At 34.9% G+C, this 15,819-nt stretch overlaps 1 protein-coding gene across 1 annotated transcript; it reads left to right on the top strand.

Annotated features, from left to right (window-relative positions):
- The first annotated feature begins 13,383 nt into the window (after positions 1-13,383).
- LOC123796508 (olfactory receptor 5V1-like) lies at positions 13,384-14,331 on the top strand. Its single transcript, XM_045804020.1, has one exon. It carries the CDS (start codon positions 13,384-13,386, stop codon positions 14,329-14,331), a length of 948 nt encoding a protein of 315 aa, XP_045659976.1.
- Positions 14,332-15,819: the final 1,488 nt, after the last annotated feature.

Below are 15,819 nucleotides of genomic sequence, written 5' to 3'. Positions count from 1 at the left end.
GACAACAAAAAGGGATAAAAAGTATTCTAATCGTCAAAGAAGTAGTCAAACTATCTCTCTTTGCAGATGACATGATACTCTACATGGAAAACCCAAAAGAATCAACCCCCAAATTACTAGAACTTATAGCGCAATTCAGTAATATGGTGGGATACAAAATCAATGCTCAGAATTCAGTTGCATTTCTATACACGAGCGATGAGACTGAAGAAAGAGAATTTAGGGAATCCATTCCATTTACATTAGCACCAAAAATCATACGTTATCTCAGAATTAACTTAACCAGAGATGTAAAGGATCTATATTGTAGAAACTACAGATCACTCATGAAAGACATTGAAGAAGACACAAAAAGATGGAAAAGTATCCCACGCTCATGGACTGGAAGACTAAACACAGTTAAAATGTCTATGCTACCTAGAGCAATCTACACTTTCAATGCCATCGTGATCAAAATACCAATGACAATTTTCAAAGAGCTGGAACAAACAGCCCTTAAATATGTGTGGAACCAGAAAAGGCATTGAATCGCCAAGGAATTATTGAAAAGGAAAAAGAAAGCTGAGGGCATCATGTTGCCAGATTTCAAGCTATACTACAAAGCTGTGATCACCAAGACAGCATGTTACTGGCACAAAAACAGACACATAGATGGAATAGAATAGAGACTCCAGAGGGGCGCCTGGGTAGCGCAGTCGTTAAGCGTCTGCCTTCAGCTCAGGGCATGATCTCAGCGTTCTGGGATCGAGCCCCACATCAGGCTCCTCCGCTGGGAGCCTGCTTCTTCCTCTCCCACTCCCCCAGCTTGTGTTCCCTCTCTCGCTGGCTGTCTCTCTGTCAAATAAATAAATAAAATCTTAAAAAAATAAAAAAGAATAGAGACTCCAGAAATGGACTCTCTGCTCTTTGGGCAACTAATATATGACAAAGCAGGAAAAAAACTTCCAGTGGAAAAAAGACAGTCTCTTCAGTAAATGGTGCTGGGAAAATTGGACAGCTATGTGCAAAAGAATGAATCTTGACCACTGTCTCGCACCATACACAAAGATAAACACCAAGTGGATGAAAGACTTCAATGTGAGACAGGAATCCATCAAAATCCTAGAGGAGAACATAGGCTGCAACCTCTTTGACATTGGCCAAAGCAACTTTCTTCATGACACATCTCCAAAGGCAGAAAGAACAAAGAAAAAACAAACTTGTGGGGCTTCATCAAGATAAAAGTCTTCTGTACAGCCAAGTAAACAGTCAAAAAAACTAGGAGGGAGCCCACAGAATGGGAGAAGATATTTGCAAATGACACCACAGATTAAAGGCTGGTATCCAAGATCTACAAAGAACTTCTCAAACTCAATACACGAGAAACAGATATTCAAATCAAAAAATGGTCAGAAGATATGAACAGACACTTCTCCAATGAAGAAATTGCTAACAGACACATGAAAAAAATGTTCAAAATATTTAGCCTTCAGGGAAATTCAAATCTAAACCAAATTGAGTTACCACCTCACGCCAGTTAGAATTGCAAAAATTGAGAAGGCAAGAAACAACAAATGTTGGAAAAGATGTGGAGAAAGGGAAACCCTCTTCCACTGCTGTTGGGAATGCAAGTTGGTACAGCCAATTTGGAAAACAGTGTGGAGGTCCCTCAAAAAGTTAAAAATTGAGCTACCCTATGATCCAGGAATTGCACTACTGGGTATTTACCCCAAAGATACAGACGTAGTGAAAAGAATGGACATATGCACCCCAGTGTTCATAGAAGCATTGTCCACAATAGCCCAATTGTGGAAGGAGCCGAGATGCCCTTCAACAGATGACTGGATTAAGAAGATGTGATCCATATACAATGGAATATTACTCAGCTGTCAGAAGGAACGATTACCCAACATTTGCAGCAACATGGACGGGAGTGGAGGAGATTATGCTAATCAAAATAAGTCAAGCAGAGAAAGACAATTATCATATGGTTTCACTCATTTATGGAACATAAGAAATAGCAGGGAGATCAGTAGGAGAAGGAAGGGAAGAATGAAAGGGGTGTAAACAGAAAGGGGAATGAACCATGAGAGACTATGGACTCTGGGAAACAAACTGATGGCTTCAGAGGAGGAGAGCACATATTGCATTGTGCACTGAGTGCTACGTGCAAATGATGAATTGTGGAACATTACATGAAAAACTAAGGATATAGTGTATAGTGACTAACATAACATAATAAAAATTACTATAAAAATATAAAAACGAAAATAAACAATTCAGATGAGGTAAAAAAAGAAAGATTATAAAAAATAAAAAACATATTCTAGAATATGAGAATTTTTTATGATTTTATTTAAGAATGCGTTCTTTGGAAATGTATTTTAGTAATTAAGCAGGTTTTATTTGTAAGAAAAAACGTGTTTGTTAAAAAAAAGGAAGGTGTGGTCCCTGTGTACAATGGAATATTACTCAACCATCAGAAATAATGATTACCCAACATTTGCTGCAACATGGACAGGACTGGAGCAGATTATGCTAAGTGAAATAAGTCAAGGAGAGAAAGGTAATTATCATATGGTTTCACTTATTTATGGAACATAAGAAATAGTAGGGAGATGTGTAGGAGAAGGAAGGGAAGAATGAAGGGGGGTAAGCAGAAGGGGAAATGGACCAGGACAGACTATGGAATCTGGGAGATAAACTGAGGGCTGCAGAGGGGAAGAGGGTGGAGGTTTGAGGTAGGCTGGCAATGGGTACTAAGGAGGGCACATACTGCATGGTGCACTGGGTATTATACGCAAATAATGAATCATGCAACACTACATCAAAAACTAAGGATGTACTCTATGGCGACTAACATAAAATAATAAAAATTATTAAAAATAAATAAATCTAGGAAATAAAAAATTTGGAAGTGACACCTGTTTTGTTTGTGAGTATGTTTTGTCATGTAATATAATAGATCTTACTAGCATTAGTTAAACACTTTTAGCTGGTTCCTTTCAAAGTTATGTTGGCTACTAGAGATATAATTACCAAAATTTCATTTGGCTACTATGCTTTTTTCCCAAAAAATTCATTAATAAATCTTAATATATCTTACATGGAGATTTAATTGTATAAATTTTAGCATAGAAAACTAAATAATGCTTTTAAGCAAACAATTTATACTTCTGGACATGTGCATTAATATTTCTGAAATATTGACTCTTTCATGAATATGATTCAAATTTGTTCTTGCCCTGAGGGAAGCAAATTCAAAATAAAAATTAAATGAGTAGTTTGTGTTAGGAGATACAGAATTTTAGTATGTTGGATTAATAAGGTCTCAAAACTTTCAATTAAAATTTTACTTACTTCATTAAATTATGAGTATATTAATATGATATTAAATATAACTTGAAAATATATTTTGAAATTATTGCAAAATATACATGGTTTCTTTGTTATAAGCTTGTTTTATTCTAATACATCCTAATTTTGAAAGTAAATCCAAGCTTACAAAACAGTTGCAAGGATATTAAAAAGAACTCTCAAATAACCTTCACTCTGTTTCCCCAATTTTTAACACTTTGTCACAGCTTATTTATCAGAAAAAAAATACATGCAGTTGAGAATTTTTATTTCATTTAACATCATTCTTTCTTTTTCATCACTTTTCTTTTAAAAAATATACTGTTCTAGATGATGTATTGTGTTCGGTGGCAACATTCCTTTTGTCTTCTATAAACTGAAACTGTTCTTCAGTCTTTCTTTTCTTTCATGACATTGACACTTTTGAAAATTATATGACCATTTCTAAAGGAAAGTGCTGTCATTGTTGATGGACACGTTTCCACATAATAACATTTAGATTAGCAATTTTGACCAGAATATTATGTGTATACACAGAGGCATACAATATCAGTTTTTTATCTTGTTAAATGGGTTATGAGCCATTACTGTTTTTATTTATTTGTGTGTCAAGTTGTGGTCTCTGGGAAAGGATGGAGTAGTACTGCAAAATGTTTCCTGGGAAATTAAAACCTGTGAATGGAAAGAACAAAAGCACAATTTGTGTTGAGAACCCCTCCATTTGGTTATTGCTACTGGGGCTTCATTGCTTCTATATCATTTTAGCAGAAAATATATCATGAATTTATTCTAGTGGTTCGTGATTTGTCACTGGATTCATATTCCATTCCTCTATACTGGAAGCCCTAGATCCCACAATATTAAATTATTAATTCATTTGCACAATCCTAAAATAAGGATAACATGGTTTTAGGATTACTAAAATCATACCACTGCAATAACCAGCCTACATAAAATAGGTGAAGATTTTCTGTAGTTTTTTTTTTCTTCTCTAGATTAAGTGTATATAATTGAAGAACTCTGCTCAAAACTTTTGTGGAGCAATTTATTATTTTTAATTTTCAATAGTTATGTTTTTCATCTGAAATGATTATCTCATTTGATTCAGTATGTGTTCAACTTTAATTTTTTGACATCCATCTTTAATGAGTTAAGCTTTTGAAAATGTAGAAAATTAACATGCCTCACTAAAGGAAAATATGCACAAAGACAACAACAACAAAAACAACAAAATTATTCTCATTGAAAGTCTATTCCCTTCTTATCCTTTCTGGTCTGTCACTCAACACCTTGCAGAACACCAGTCTCAAGGCTTAATGGATTAAATATTTCCCATGTTTCCTTTTGAAAAAGAAAGAAAGAAAAGAAAAGAAAAGAAAAGAAAAGAAAAGAAAAGAAAGGAAAGGAAAGGAAAGGAGAAAAGGAAAGAAGAGAAGAGAAGAGAAGAGAAGAGAAGAGAAGAGAAGAGAAGAGAAGAGAAGAGAAGAGAAGAGAAGAGAAGAGAAGAGAAGAGAAGAGAAGAGAAGAGAAGAGAAGAGAAGAGAAGAGAAAGAAGAGAAGAGTCATGTGTGTTTTCTTATTATATAGTATACTATGGAATCTCATTTGCTTTAACGTTTTCTTGATGTATGATTGGGATCATTACACATCAGCTCACGGATTCCCTTCATTATTTTTTATAGCCAAAAAAAAAGAATCCATTGCATATATAGGGCACAGTTTATTTAACAAGCATTTTATGTCTTTGTACTTTCCAAATTTTACTATTGCAAATAACACTTCAAATAAACAGCCTTGTGAAAATGTATTAGTAATACAGGAAGGACATCTTTGGAGCATCTTGTAAGTTAGCCAGTGAAGGCTTCAGCATATTGGCCACTATGTTGTTTACTTATTCATAGACTAGGATCATGGCCCAAAGCCCAGGCATATCAAACTTATTTTTTACACATGTAATTATTTTGAATACAGCAAAAGAAATAAAAATAAAAGGCATTTTTGCCCATATAAAGAATTCCTGCTTCACATATGCCAAAAACTTCACTAAATATCTGCTAGTCATATATAGGACAAACCTCAGACTATGAAAAAGACACTCCAAGCTACTGAGCCAAGCACTTCACTTAATTTTTGTTAACAACTCCTTTTTTTAACTGTTTATTTCTTCTATCCTGGTAAGTTTTAAGGATTATTTGAAATTTTATGGCACTAAAAGAAAACAAAGCAAAACAAAATACGATTGGATTTGTTACTTCTTTTTGAAGTTTTATTTAAATTTCAGTTAGTTCATGTACAGTGTAGCATTACTTTCACGTGGATGATATAGTGATTCAACACTTCCATACAACACCCAGGAAGTGCATTCCTTAATATCCATTACCTATTAAACCTATTCCCCCAACCACCTCCCCCATAATGATCATGTTGTTCTGTAAAGTCAAGAATGTGTTTCTTAGTTTGACTCTCTCTCTTTTCTGTCCCTTTGCTTGTCTGGTTTGTTCTCAAATGCCACATATGAGTGAAATCATATGGCATTTGTCTTTCTCTGACTCACTCACTTAGCATAATGCTCTCTAGCTCCATCCTTCTCATTCAAATGGTAATATTTCATTTTTTATTATGGCTGGGTGTTATTCTATTGTGGATACTGCTTCCAAAATTTGCCTACTGTAGATAATGCTGATGTCAACACTGATGTGAATGTATCCCCTGAATTAGTATGTTTGTATTCTTTACATAAATACCTAGCAGTACAGTTGCTGGGTTGTAGGGTACTCCATTTTAAACTTTTTGGAGAATCTCCATACTGTTTTCCGGAGTGGCTGCACCAGTTTTCATTCGCACCAACAGTGTCAGAGAGCTGTACTTTCTCCACATCTTCTGCAAGATCTGTTGTTTCTTCTGATGTTGGTTTTAGCTATTCTGACTGGTGAGAGATGGTATCTCATTGAGGTGTTGATTTGTATTTCCCTGATGCTGAGTGATGTTGAGCATCTTTGCAGCATTATCCACAATAGCCAAACCATGGAAAGGGCCCAGATGTCCATCGACTGATGAATGTATAAAGACGAGGTGGTATATATGTACAGTGGAATATTACTCAACCATCAAAAAGGATGGAACCTTGTCATTTGCAGCAATGTAGTTGGAGCTAGAGAGTACTATGCTCAGTGAAATAAGTCAGAGAAAGACAAGTACCATGATTTCACTTGTATGTGGAATTAAAGAAAAAGCAAGTGAGTGAAGGGGTGGGGAGAGGAAAACCAAGAAATGGACTCTTAACTGTAGAAAACAAGCTGATGGTTACCAGAGGGTATTTGGACATGGGGAAGGGGGAATGGGTTAAATACATGGTAGGGATCAAGGAGTTCATCTGTTGTGATGAGCATTGGATATGTATGGAAGTGTTGAAACACTATATTATACACCTGAAACTAATATTACACTGTGTGTTAACTAACTTGTATTTAAACAAAAACTTAAAAAAAGGAAACAAACAAACAAAATGAGATACTAGTTCATACCCATTATGATGATTATTATAAATACAACAAGGTAATAGCACAAAATAAAAAAAAACATAAAATGGCATCCAATTTTGTATATATAATTAAACAAAATAAGAACTCAGAATATATGCTATCCTCTAAATTTCTAGTCGCTTATCTAAGAGGTGACTGAAATAAAAACAGTATGCCCAGGACTCCCTGGAATCTGAGTAGTCAGATAAATCAACCCTTTCAAGTTTAGAGTAACTAGAATTTTTACAACTGCTTTCAGAAGGGCTTTTCTAAGGGGCTCAACCCAGCTTGCTTCCCTCACATCCTATTTCTAGGAGTCAGGACCCTCGTGCAATGATTCAGAACCACGTGTATGTATGGTTGGATGGAGCTGCCATGCTCCTTTGGTCCCTTAAGATCTATATGCATAGAAAGCTGAAGAGAAGCCTAAGGGAGCCCAGGTTCACAGGGATGGTGGAGATAGGATTTGATGTCTGTATTTCTTTAATGTGGAAAGAAAAACAAAAATTAAAAAGTGTGATTTTGCTTAAGCAACATTTTTGAGGGGGTTTTCTTGATTCAGGAACTCACAGTTTCCAAAAAATACAATAATCAACTTTGCAGCTGAGGAAAGCGAAGGAAGATTTGAGAGGATGTGATGGGAAATATATGGATATTTTCTTATTATTTTATAACAGTGTACACCTCCATTGTCCAAAGACCTAAAAGGTAAAAATGCGTAACAGAGTTAAAGTTAAAAACTATTCCAGAAAGTACACCAGAAATAATATAAAGACCCAAAAAGAGATAACAAATATTCCAAATTATTACTTAAAATATTAAAAGTTAAAAATGCAAACATAGAATCCCATGTAGCCAAATTACTATGGATAATGTCATTTTTTAAAAATTCATGTTTAATTTGATGACTGTTTCCTTTGCTGTCCAGAAACTTTTTCTCTTGATGAAGTCCCACAAGTTCATTTTTGCTTTTGTTTCCTTCCCTTTGGAGACATGTCATGAAAGAAGTTGTTGTGGTTGATGTCAAAGAGGTTGCAGCCTATGTTCTCCTCTATGATTTTCATGGATTCCTGTCTCACATCTCGGTCTTTCATCCACTTGGAGTTTATCTTTGTGTATGGTGTGAGAGAGTGGTCAAGTTTCATTCTTTTGCATGTAGCTGTCCAATTTCCAAAGCACCATTTATAGAAGAAACTGTCTTTTTTCCACTGGATGTTTTTCCTGCTTTGTCAAAGATTAGTTGACCATAGAGTTGAGGGTCCATTTATGGAGTCTGTATTCTGTTCGATTGGTCTATGTGTGTATTTTTGTGCCACTACCATGCTGTCTTGGTGATCACAGCTTTGAGGTATAGCTTGAAATCCACAGAATGGGAGAAGATATTTAGAAATGAAACTACAGTGAAAAGGCTGGTATACAAGATCTATAAAGAACTTCTCAAACTCAATACTGAGAAACAAACAATCAAATCAAAACAAAAAATGGGCAGAAGATATGAACAAACACTTTTCCAATGAAGACATGCAAATGGCTAACAGACAAATGAAAAAATGTTCAACATCATCATCCATAAGGGAAATTCAAATCAAAACCACATTGTGATACCAACTTACGCCAGTTAGAATGGAAAAAATGGACATGGCAAGAAACAACAAATGTTGGAGAGGATGTGGAGAACAGGAATCCCTCGTCCTCTGTTGGTGGGAATGCAAGTTGGTGCAGCCACTTTGGAAAACAGTGTGGAAGTCTCCCAAAAAGTTAAAAATAGAGCTACGCTATAACCCAGCAATTGCAGTACTGGGTATTTACCCCCAAAGATACAGACATAGTGAAGAGAAGGGCCATATGCACTCCAATGTTCATAGCAGCATTGTCCACAATAGCCAAACTGTGCAAGGAGCCAAGATGCCCTTCAACAGATGAATGGATAAAGAATATGTGGTCCATATATACAATGGAATATTACTCAGCCTTCAGAAAGAACGATTTCTCAACATTTGCAGCAACTAAGATGAGACTGGAGGTGAATATGCTAAGTGAAACTAGTCAAGCAGAGAAAGACAATAATAATATGGTTTCACTCATTTTTGGAACATGAGAAATAACAGGGAGATCAGTAGAAGGAAAGGAAGAATGAGGGGGGTGTAAACAGAAGGGGGAATGAACCATGAAAGACTATGGACACTGAGAAACAAACTGAGGGTTTCAGAGGGGAGGGGGGTGGGGGATTGGGATAGGCCAGTGATGGATATTAAGGAGGGCACATATTGCATGGAGCACGGGGTGTTATACACAAACAATGAATCATGGAACACTACATCAAAAACTAATGATGTACTGTACGGTGACTAACATAAATTAATAAAAAAATTAAATAAATTAATTAAATAAAGAAATAAATTCATGTTTGATGTTTTCCCCAACATTTTCTTTGGAAAAATTACAAAGTTATAGAAAAATCAAACTGTCATAATTAACATTTATATGCCCTTCATCCACATAGACTGAATGCAAAATCTTACCTTAGGCAATTGAAAAACAAAAATTTTTGCCCTTTTTACTTTAGGGATTATTTTTCCACTTCCACTAAATTGACTAACTATAATAGAGGTACACTCCTATTATTAGTAGTAGGTGGTTATTATTACATTGGTTGTAATTCAGATTTATGAAGAGCAGAATATTCTCTCTAGAGTCATTATTTATTTTTCCCCCTAAGGGAAAAGTGGGCATGACATCAACTATAGAAGAAATTGCAACAAACACCCTATATATGAGCGACAGGTTTGCTTTTAATTACTGATGCTTTTTATTTTTTAGCCAAATCATTCTGCTTTCTTATTGTTGGATATTTGTATTGATAATGAGTACTCTGGATCTTGATAAGAAAATTGTAGGGCAGTCTGGACTTTTGAAACTAAAATAAATAAGTGGATGATTGCAGAGATGTTAATGTGATGTAGAAACCTATACATTTAGGAAACTAGTTAAAACTAAATACTAAATCAGAAAGACAAAGTGATGCATTTAAATATTATAGCATGCGTATTTAAATAAATGCTTAATATATTTTAATTTCAGCATTAAAAATTGTGCATGCTCACCCAAGTGTGCATCTCAAGCCTCTGTCAGTAGAATGTTGATGTATTTAATGAATGCTTCTGACCCACTGACATGAGTGTATGTTCCCTAGAAAACTGGATCCATGAGACCTAACAGACAAGAAGGATGTTACAAAGCTGGTAGAAAGATTAAATTTTTGGAAAGATTAAATTTTAGAAGGTAATCGCTGATTCCTTCAATTTATTAGCTATCAAGCATTGAGTTAAAAGGCCTATAGACCTTCTTTAACAATATAGCTTTAATATAAAACATCCTCCTGTATTTTTTAAATGTTAAATATTATTTTCTTTGATATTGACTTATTAAATGCATTATAAATTTTGAATTATTTCAAGACCTAAGATTTATTGATAATTATTTTTGTTTAATTGAGTGATGTTCTTTTCCTTTATGTAGTGAAAATTTCAGGTAACTATTTGCTTAAGAAACCAGCTTCATTTATGGTACATTTGGATTTCACCCCATGCATATGGTAAGTCTTATAAATAATGAGACTGCTTGATTTCTTGGTAATATCCAAGAGAAAGGTAGTGTTAGCCACACATCCCATGTCCCAATTCTTATTATATGTTTGGTTGTCTATGACCAAAAAACAAAAACAAAAAACCTGATTTCCGTGTGTATTCTTCAATATACTTACATGCTTACGTTTATACCAATCTCAAAAAGTAGGTGAGATATTGCATTTCACAAGAATTTCTCAGGTTCTCTAGCATAAGTGGTATCAATTTTCTGGACTAATAAGGAAGGTTACAGAACTTCCTCCTCAGCAATATATGATTAACAAAAATATTCCTCTTATTTTTCTAATTAAATAAATTTAATTATATTTGATTTCAAAAGAAGGATACTGCTGAGGTAAATAAAATTTCCATCCCCAAATAAACAAATTCTATATTCTATATGCCAAAACAATAAGTTTGATTTAAAAACTTAATGTACTTCAGGGGCGCCTGGGTAGCGCAGTCGTTAAAGCGTCTGCCTTCGGCTCAGGGCGTGATCCTGGCGTTCCGGGATCGAGTCCCACATCGGGCTCCTCCGCTGGGAGCCTGCTTCTTCCTCTCCCACTCCCCCTGCTGTGTTCCCTCTCTCGCTGGCTGTCTCTCTGTCACATAAATAAATAAAAATCTTTAAAAAAAAAAATAAAAACTTAATGTACTTCAAAGTGTAGGGAATATGCATTATGTTATGAAGGATACATATTGATTATGGAACCCAATATATAACTAGCTTTTATGTCCATTAGGATGTTTTTGACTTATTTCTCATAATCCTTGTTACAAAAAAGGGGATAAATTAGCAAGTGTGGGCAAAAAGAAAAATAAGTATTTAACATAGAATTTAATGTTTATTGTCTCAAACATTACTTTTTCTTTTAACAGAAAGTGTCTTCTGAAATGTAATGATTTCACTATAACATTTTCAGGAAATAAATATATAAAGATGTAGACAAATTGAAACTGAGCAGTTTTGTAATTTTATGAATGTTTGAGAATTTGAGAACTGACATGATAGATGTTTTTTATTTCAATATTTTTAACTTTCTCATTATATAGCTGCTGATAGATAATGATATTCAAGCACTTTCTGGTTTTTATAGTAATTTTCTTTCCTAATTTTTATGATTTTAATATCATTAATGTGAGTTTTGCTTTGTATTTTACTCCCAAGCATGGTACAAAACTGATGCTGCTTGAGGAAAGAGTGAAAACTTCTCCCAAGTAGTTTCACAGATCTTTATTAAATATTGCATTGAAAAAAGTGTCAAAATAATTTAATCCTATGTAAATAAATGTTACGTATAATCTGTATTACATACACTGTATTTTCTCTGAGCAAAGCTAATTAACAATTTCCATTAGACAAAATAAATGGGGATGGAGGCCACCAAATGTGACTTTAACATTTTATTTTTGCAATTATCTTCTCTTTTACTATCACAGGCATGTGACATTAAAAAAAAGAAAATGATTTCAAAAGGACAAAAAATCCACAAAAGTATTGATTTGTAGAAGGTTAATTAAAGTTACTTTTGTAAATAGCCTTAAACATTATAATTATGTTGACTACTAATATGCATACAAACGCAATTAAAATGAAATGAGTTAGTATGGCCAGGAAGATAGAAAATTACATAATTATAATTAATTAATTATAATTAAATTATAATGTATAATATAAATTATATATATGTATATAATTTAAAACCCCATATTTCCTTAAATAATTAGCCACATGGTGAAATTTTAAATTTTAAAGGGTAGGGAATTGAATATTATGTGAGTATATTTATTCACAGATACTATCAAAGCCAGATTTTACATACATATGTGCTTTTTCTTTATACTTTGCAGGCTATTTTAATTTTATTAAAGTATACTTCTGGGAAAACAAACATTAATATTCATATTAAAATTATTATAATTAGGAATTATAAAAGCATGCCCACATTTATTTCTTATCAGAAACACTTTGTCAGTACAGGAGACACACCATTAATTCTTTTACTGAATAATTATTTAGACATATATACTATATATCTGCTAGTTGGTAACAATTATTAAAATTGTATATCATATAACATGCACAGCTTCCACTTTTGAGTTACTTAGATTTTAGCTAGTGCATACAATTGTACACATTTAGATAATACAAGACAAAATAATGTCAATGTCTGAACAGGTGTGAGAAACACGCCATCAACGTTCACTGAATTGTGAAATCCCAAACACAGATGAAAGATCCACAGGTGATCCACTGAGAATGCAAATCTTTAAATGTCTCCTTTGTTCTCAGAAATCTGCCTCTTTACAAAGAACTGAGGGTGACTATTTGAAGAAACATGAATGCAGATGATGTTTTTCACAGGGTTGGGGGAATGGGATAGACTGGTGATGGGTAGTAAGGAGGGCACATATTGCACGGTGCACTGGGTGTTATACACACTTATGAATCATCAAACTTTGCATCAGAAACCAGGGATGTACTGTATGGTGACTAACATAATATGAAAAAAAACATTAAAAAAATAAATTAATTAATTAAATCTCTATCATAACAACAGAATTTACCAACCACACATCAAATTTTTTCTAAGAATTTCTCATCACCAGGGGCGCCAGGGTGGCTCAGTCCTTAAGCGTCTGCCTTCTGTTCAGGGCGTGATCCCAGAGTCCTGGGATGGAGCCCCACATTGGGCTCCTCCACTGGGAACCTGCTTCTTCCTCTCCCACTCCCCCTGCTTGTGTTCCCTCTCTCGCTGGCTGCCTCTCTCTGTGTCAAATAAAAAAATAAAATCTTAAAAAAAAAAAAAAAAGAATTTCTCATCACCAGTCTTCTTGGCTTTTTAATGTAACCTATGTCTGTTTCATTTCTTCCAGAAAGTCCCTTGTGGAGAGAGGAGATGGATATTTACAATCTTACCACCGTGACTCAGTTTATCCTCATAGGGCTTTCTGACCTCCCTGAGGTGCGCTACCCTCTCTTTGTGGTCTTTGCCATCATCTATCAGGTCACCTTGGTAGGAAATGGGGCCATTCTCTTGGCCATTGCGACTGAGAAGAAGCTCCATACACCCATGTATTACTTTTTGGTAAATTTATCCCTCTTAGACATATTCTGTCCATCAGCTACTGTCCCCAAAATGCTGGAGAACCTTCTCACTGAGCAGCAAAGCATTTCCTTCCTTGGGTGTGCTTTTCAGCTTTATTTCCTGGTGGCCCTGGCAGGGACTGAAGTCTTCCTTCTCGCTGTCATGGCTTACGACCGGTATGTGGCCATCTGCTTCCCCCTTCGTTACATGCTCATAATGACCAAGGTTCGCTGTGTCCAGCTGACAGCTGGGACCTGGGCAGCAGGGTTTCTCAATTCCCTCCTCCATACGGTGTCCACATTCCGCCTGTCTTTTTGCAAGTCCAACCGAGTTAACCAATACTATTGTGACATCCCACCAGTGATGGCCCTCTCATGCTCATCCACTTATGTAGCTGAAATGCTTGTTTTAGTGGTAGCAGGCATCCTGGGGATAAGTGCCTTCCTAATCACGTTTGTCTCTTATATCTACATCATATCCACCATTCTAAAGATCCAGTCAGTGGAAGGGAAGCACAAAGCCTTCTCCACATGTGCTTCCCACCTCCTAGTGGTCTGTCTGTTCTATGGCACAACGATATTTACCTACTGTCGGCCCTTCTCCAGTCAACACTCTCCATCCAGAGACAGACTCATTTCCATGCTATATGGGGTTATTACCCCAATGTTAAATCCCATGATCTACAGCCTGAAAAACGTGGAGGTCAAAGAAGCACTCAGAAGGCTTCTATGTCACAGAACATGTTTGCAGCAATTATAATAGTAAAGCAGAATATATCAATGTTCACTTTAGAATAAATTCATAGAATAATTTTCAGTTGATATATAGAACACATATTTATGTACTCATAGAAATTTATGAACACATGTACACTAGTTATATTTATGGGTATATGGTCATATCTGTATCCATACTCATACCTCTATCCCCTAAATGTTTTAGTATTTGTTTTAAATCATTATCTAATCATCTATTTATAGATCTTCCTTTTACTAGTTTCCCTTATGTGGTTGACTTTTTATGTTGATATATTTACATTATTAGTTCACTCTTTCTATCAATTTTAGCTTCCACTTATTCTGTATTTATAGTTATCTCTTTTCTTATGAATCTATCCATTCTGTTCTACTTGCCCCTCCAAAGAGATCACTCACTTTCCAAATCAGCCCTTGGCCAACATTTAAACAGTTTTTTGGGAAATTTTTAAAAATAAAAAAATGTGCTTAATTAACATAGAATCATTTTGATGTTAGCTTTTTCTTATTAAGTGAAGAAAAATATCCCTGAAGTATAAGCAAAATAATGGGGTCTTCCAGATTCCACAAAGTGACGTTTGGACTGAACTACACAAAACTCAAGATGTTAAAACCACAAATATTTAAGCTGGATAAAAGTGGTAGAAGGCATGGTCTCCTGTCCTGGGGATCTAGGTCTATCTAAATGTATGGCTGGTAGTATTTTGATGATGGCATATCTGTTTGTTTGAAGATATCATGCTGCCTTTGAGTGAACTCAGTGATCCATTTATATTTATTCCTTTCTCTTCTTTTATTTAAAAATCACAGTTATGTGAGAAAATCTGGCCAAATTACTTGACAATTTCCTGAGAAAATCCTCTGGGATATAGTTGACACTTTAGTGCAATGTGAATGCATAGTCAAGCTTAAAATCAGCCACCTCATTAAAATTCAAGATACACTGGAGGGTTAGCTAAATTTGTTAGATTTGGCTAACTAGTATGTCTCTAGATAACTTGACATTTTATGTTAATTACTTTCAAACTAGACTGACAGCAATCATTTATGAAACAAAACCAGAAAGATGGAGAGAAGTGTAAAAGGAAACAATAATTGCTGACAGGGAGATATAGAGGACACAGTGAATAATATAGTTAACTCTAATTCAAAAAGGCCATTATTCATTAGGATACAAGTGTTTGTGAGAAGATGATAATGGAGTGGGAGGCCATTACCCTCAGAACAGGAAACATAGCTAACTTTCCAAATACACAGAAAGAGTCAAAGAGGCTTAGACAAAATGAGAAGACAGAAATTTATCCCAAATAAAAGAACAGAAATAGATCATAGCTAGAGGTCAAAGCAAAACAGATACAAGTAACATCCCTGATAGGGAATTTAAAATAATGATCAGAAAGACACATACTAGAATGGAGGAAACAGAGGAAGAAATGAGTGAGGCCCTTACCACAGCGATAAGAAACAACATAGCAGAGATAAAGGGCACAAC

The sequence above is a fragment of the Ursus americanus genome, chromosome 5 (genome assembly GCF_024610735.1).
Source record: "Ursus americanus isolate L20-20 chromosome 5, mUrsAme1.1.p, whole genome shotgun sequence".
NCBI lineage: Eukaryota > Metazoa > Chordata > Mammalia > Carnivora > Ursidae > Ursus > Ursus americanus.
Note: the sequence above shows the minus strand (reverse complement) of the source record. Positions and strands in the feature narration are given on the sequence as shown.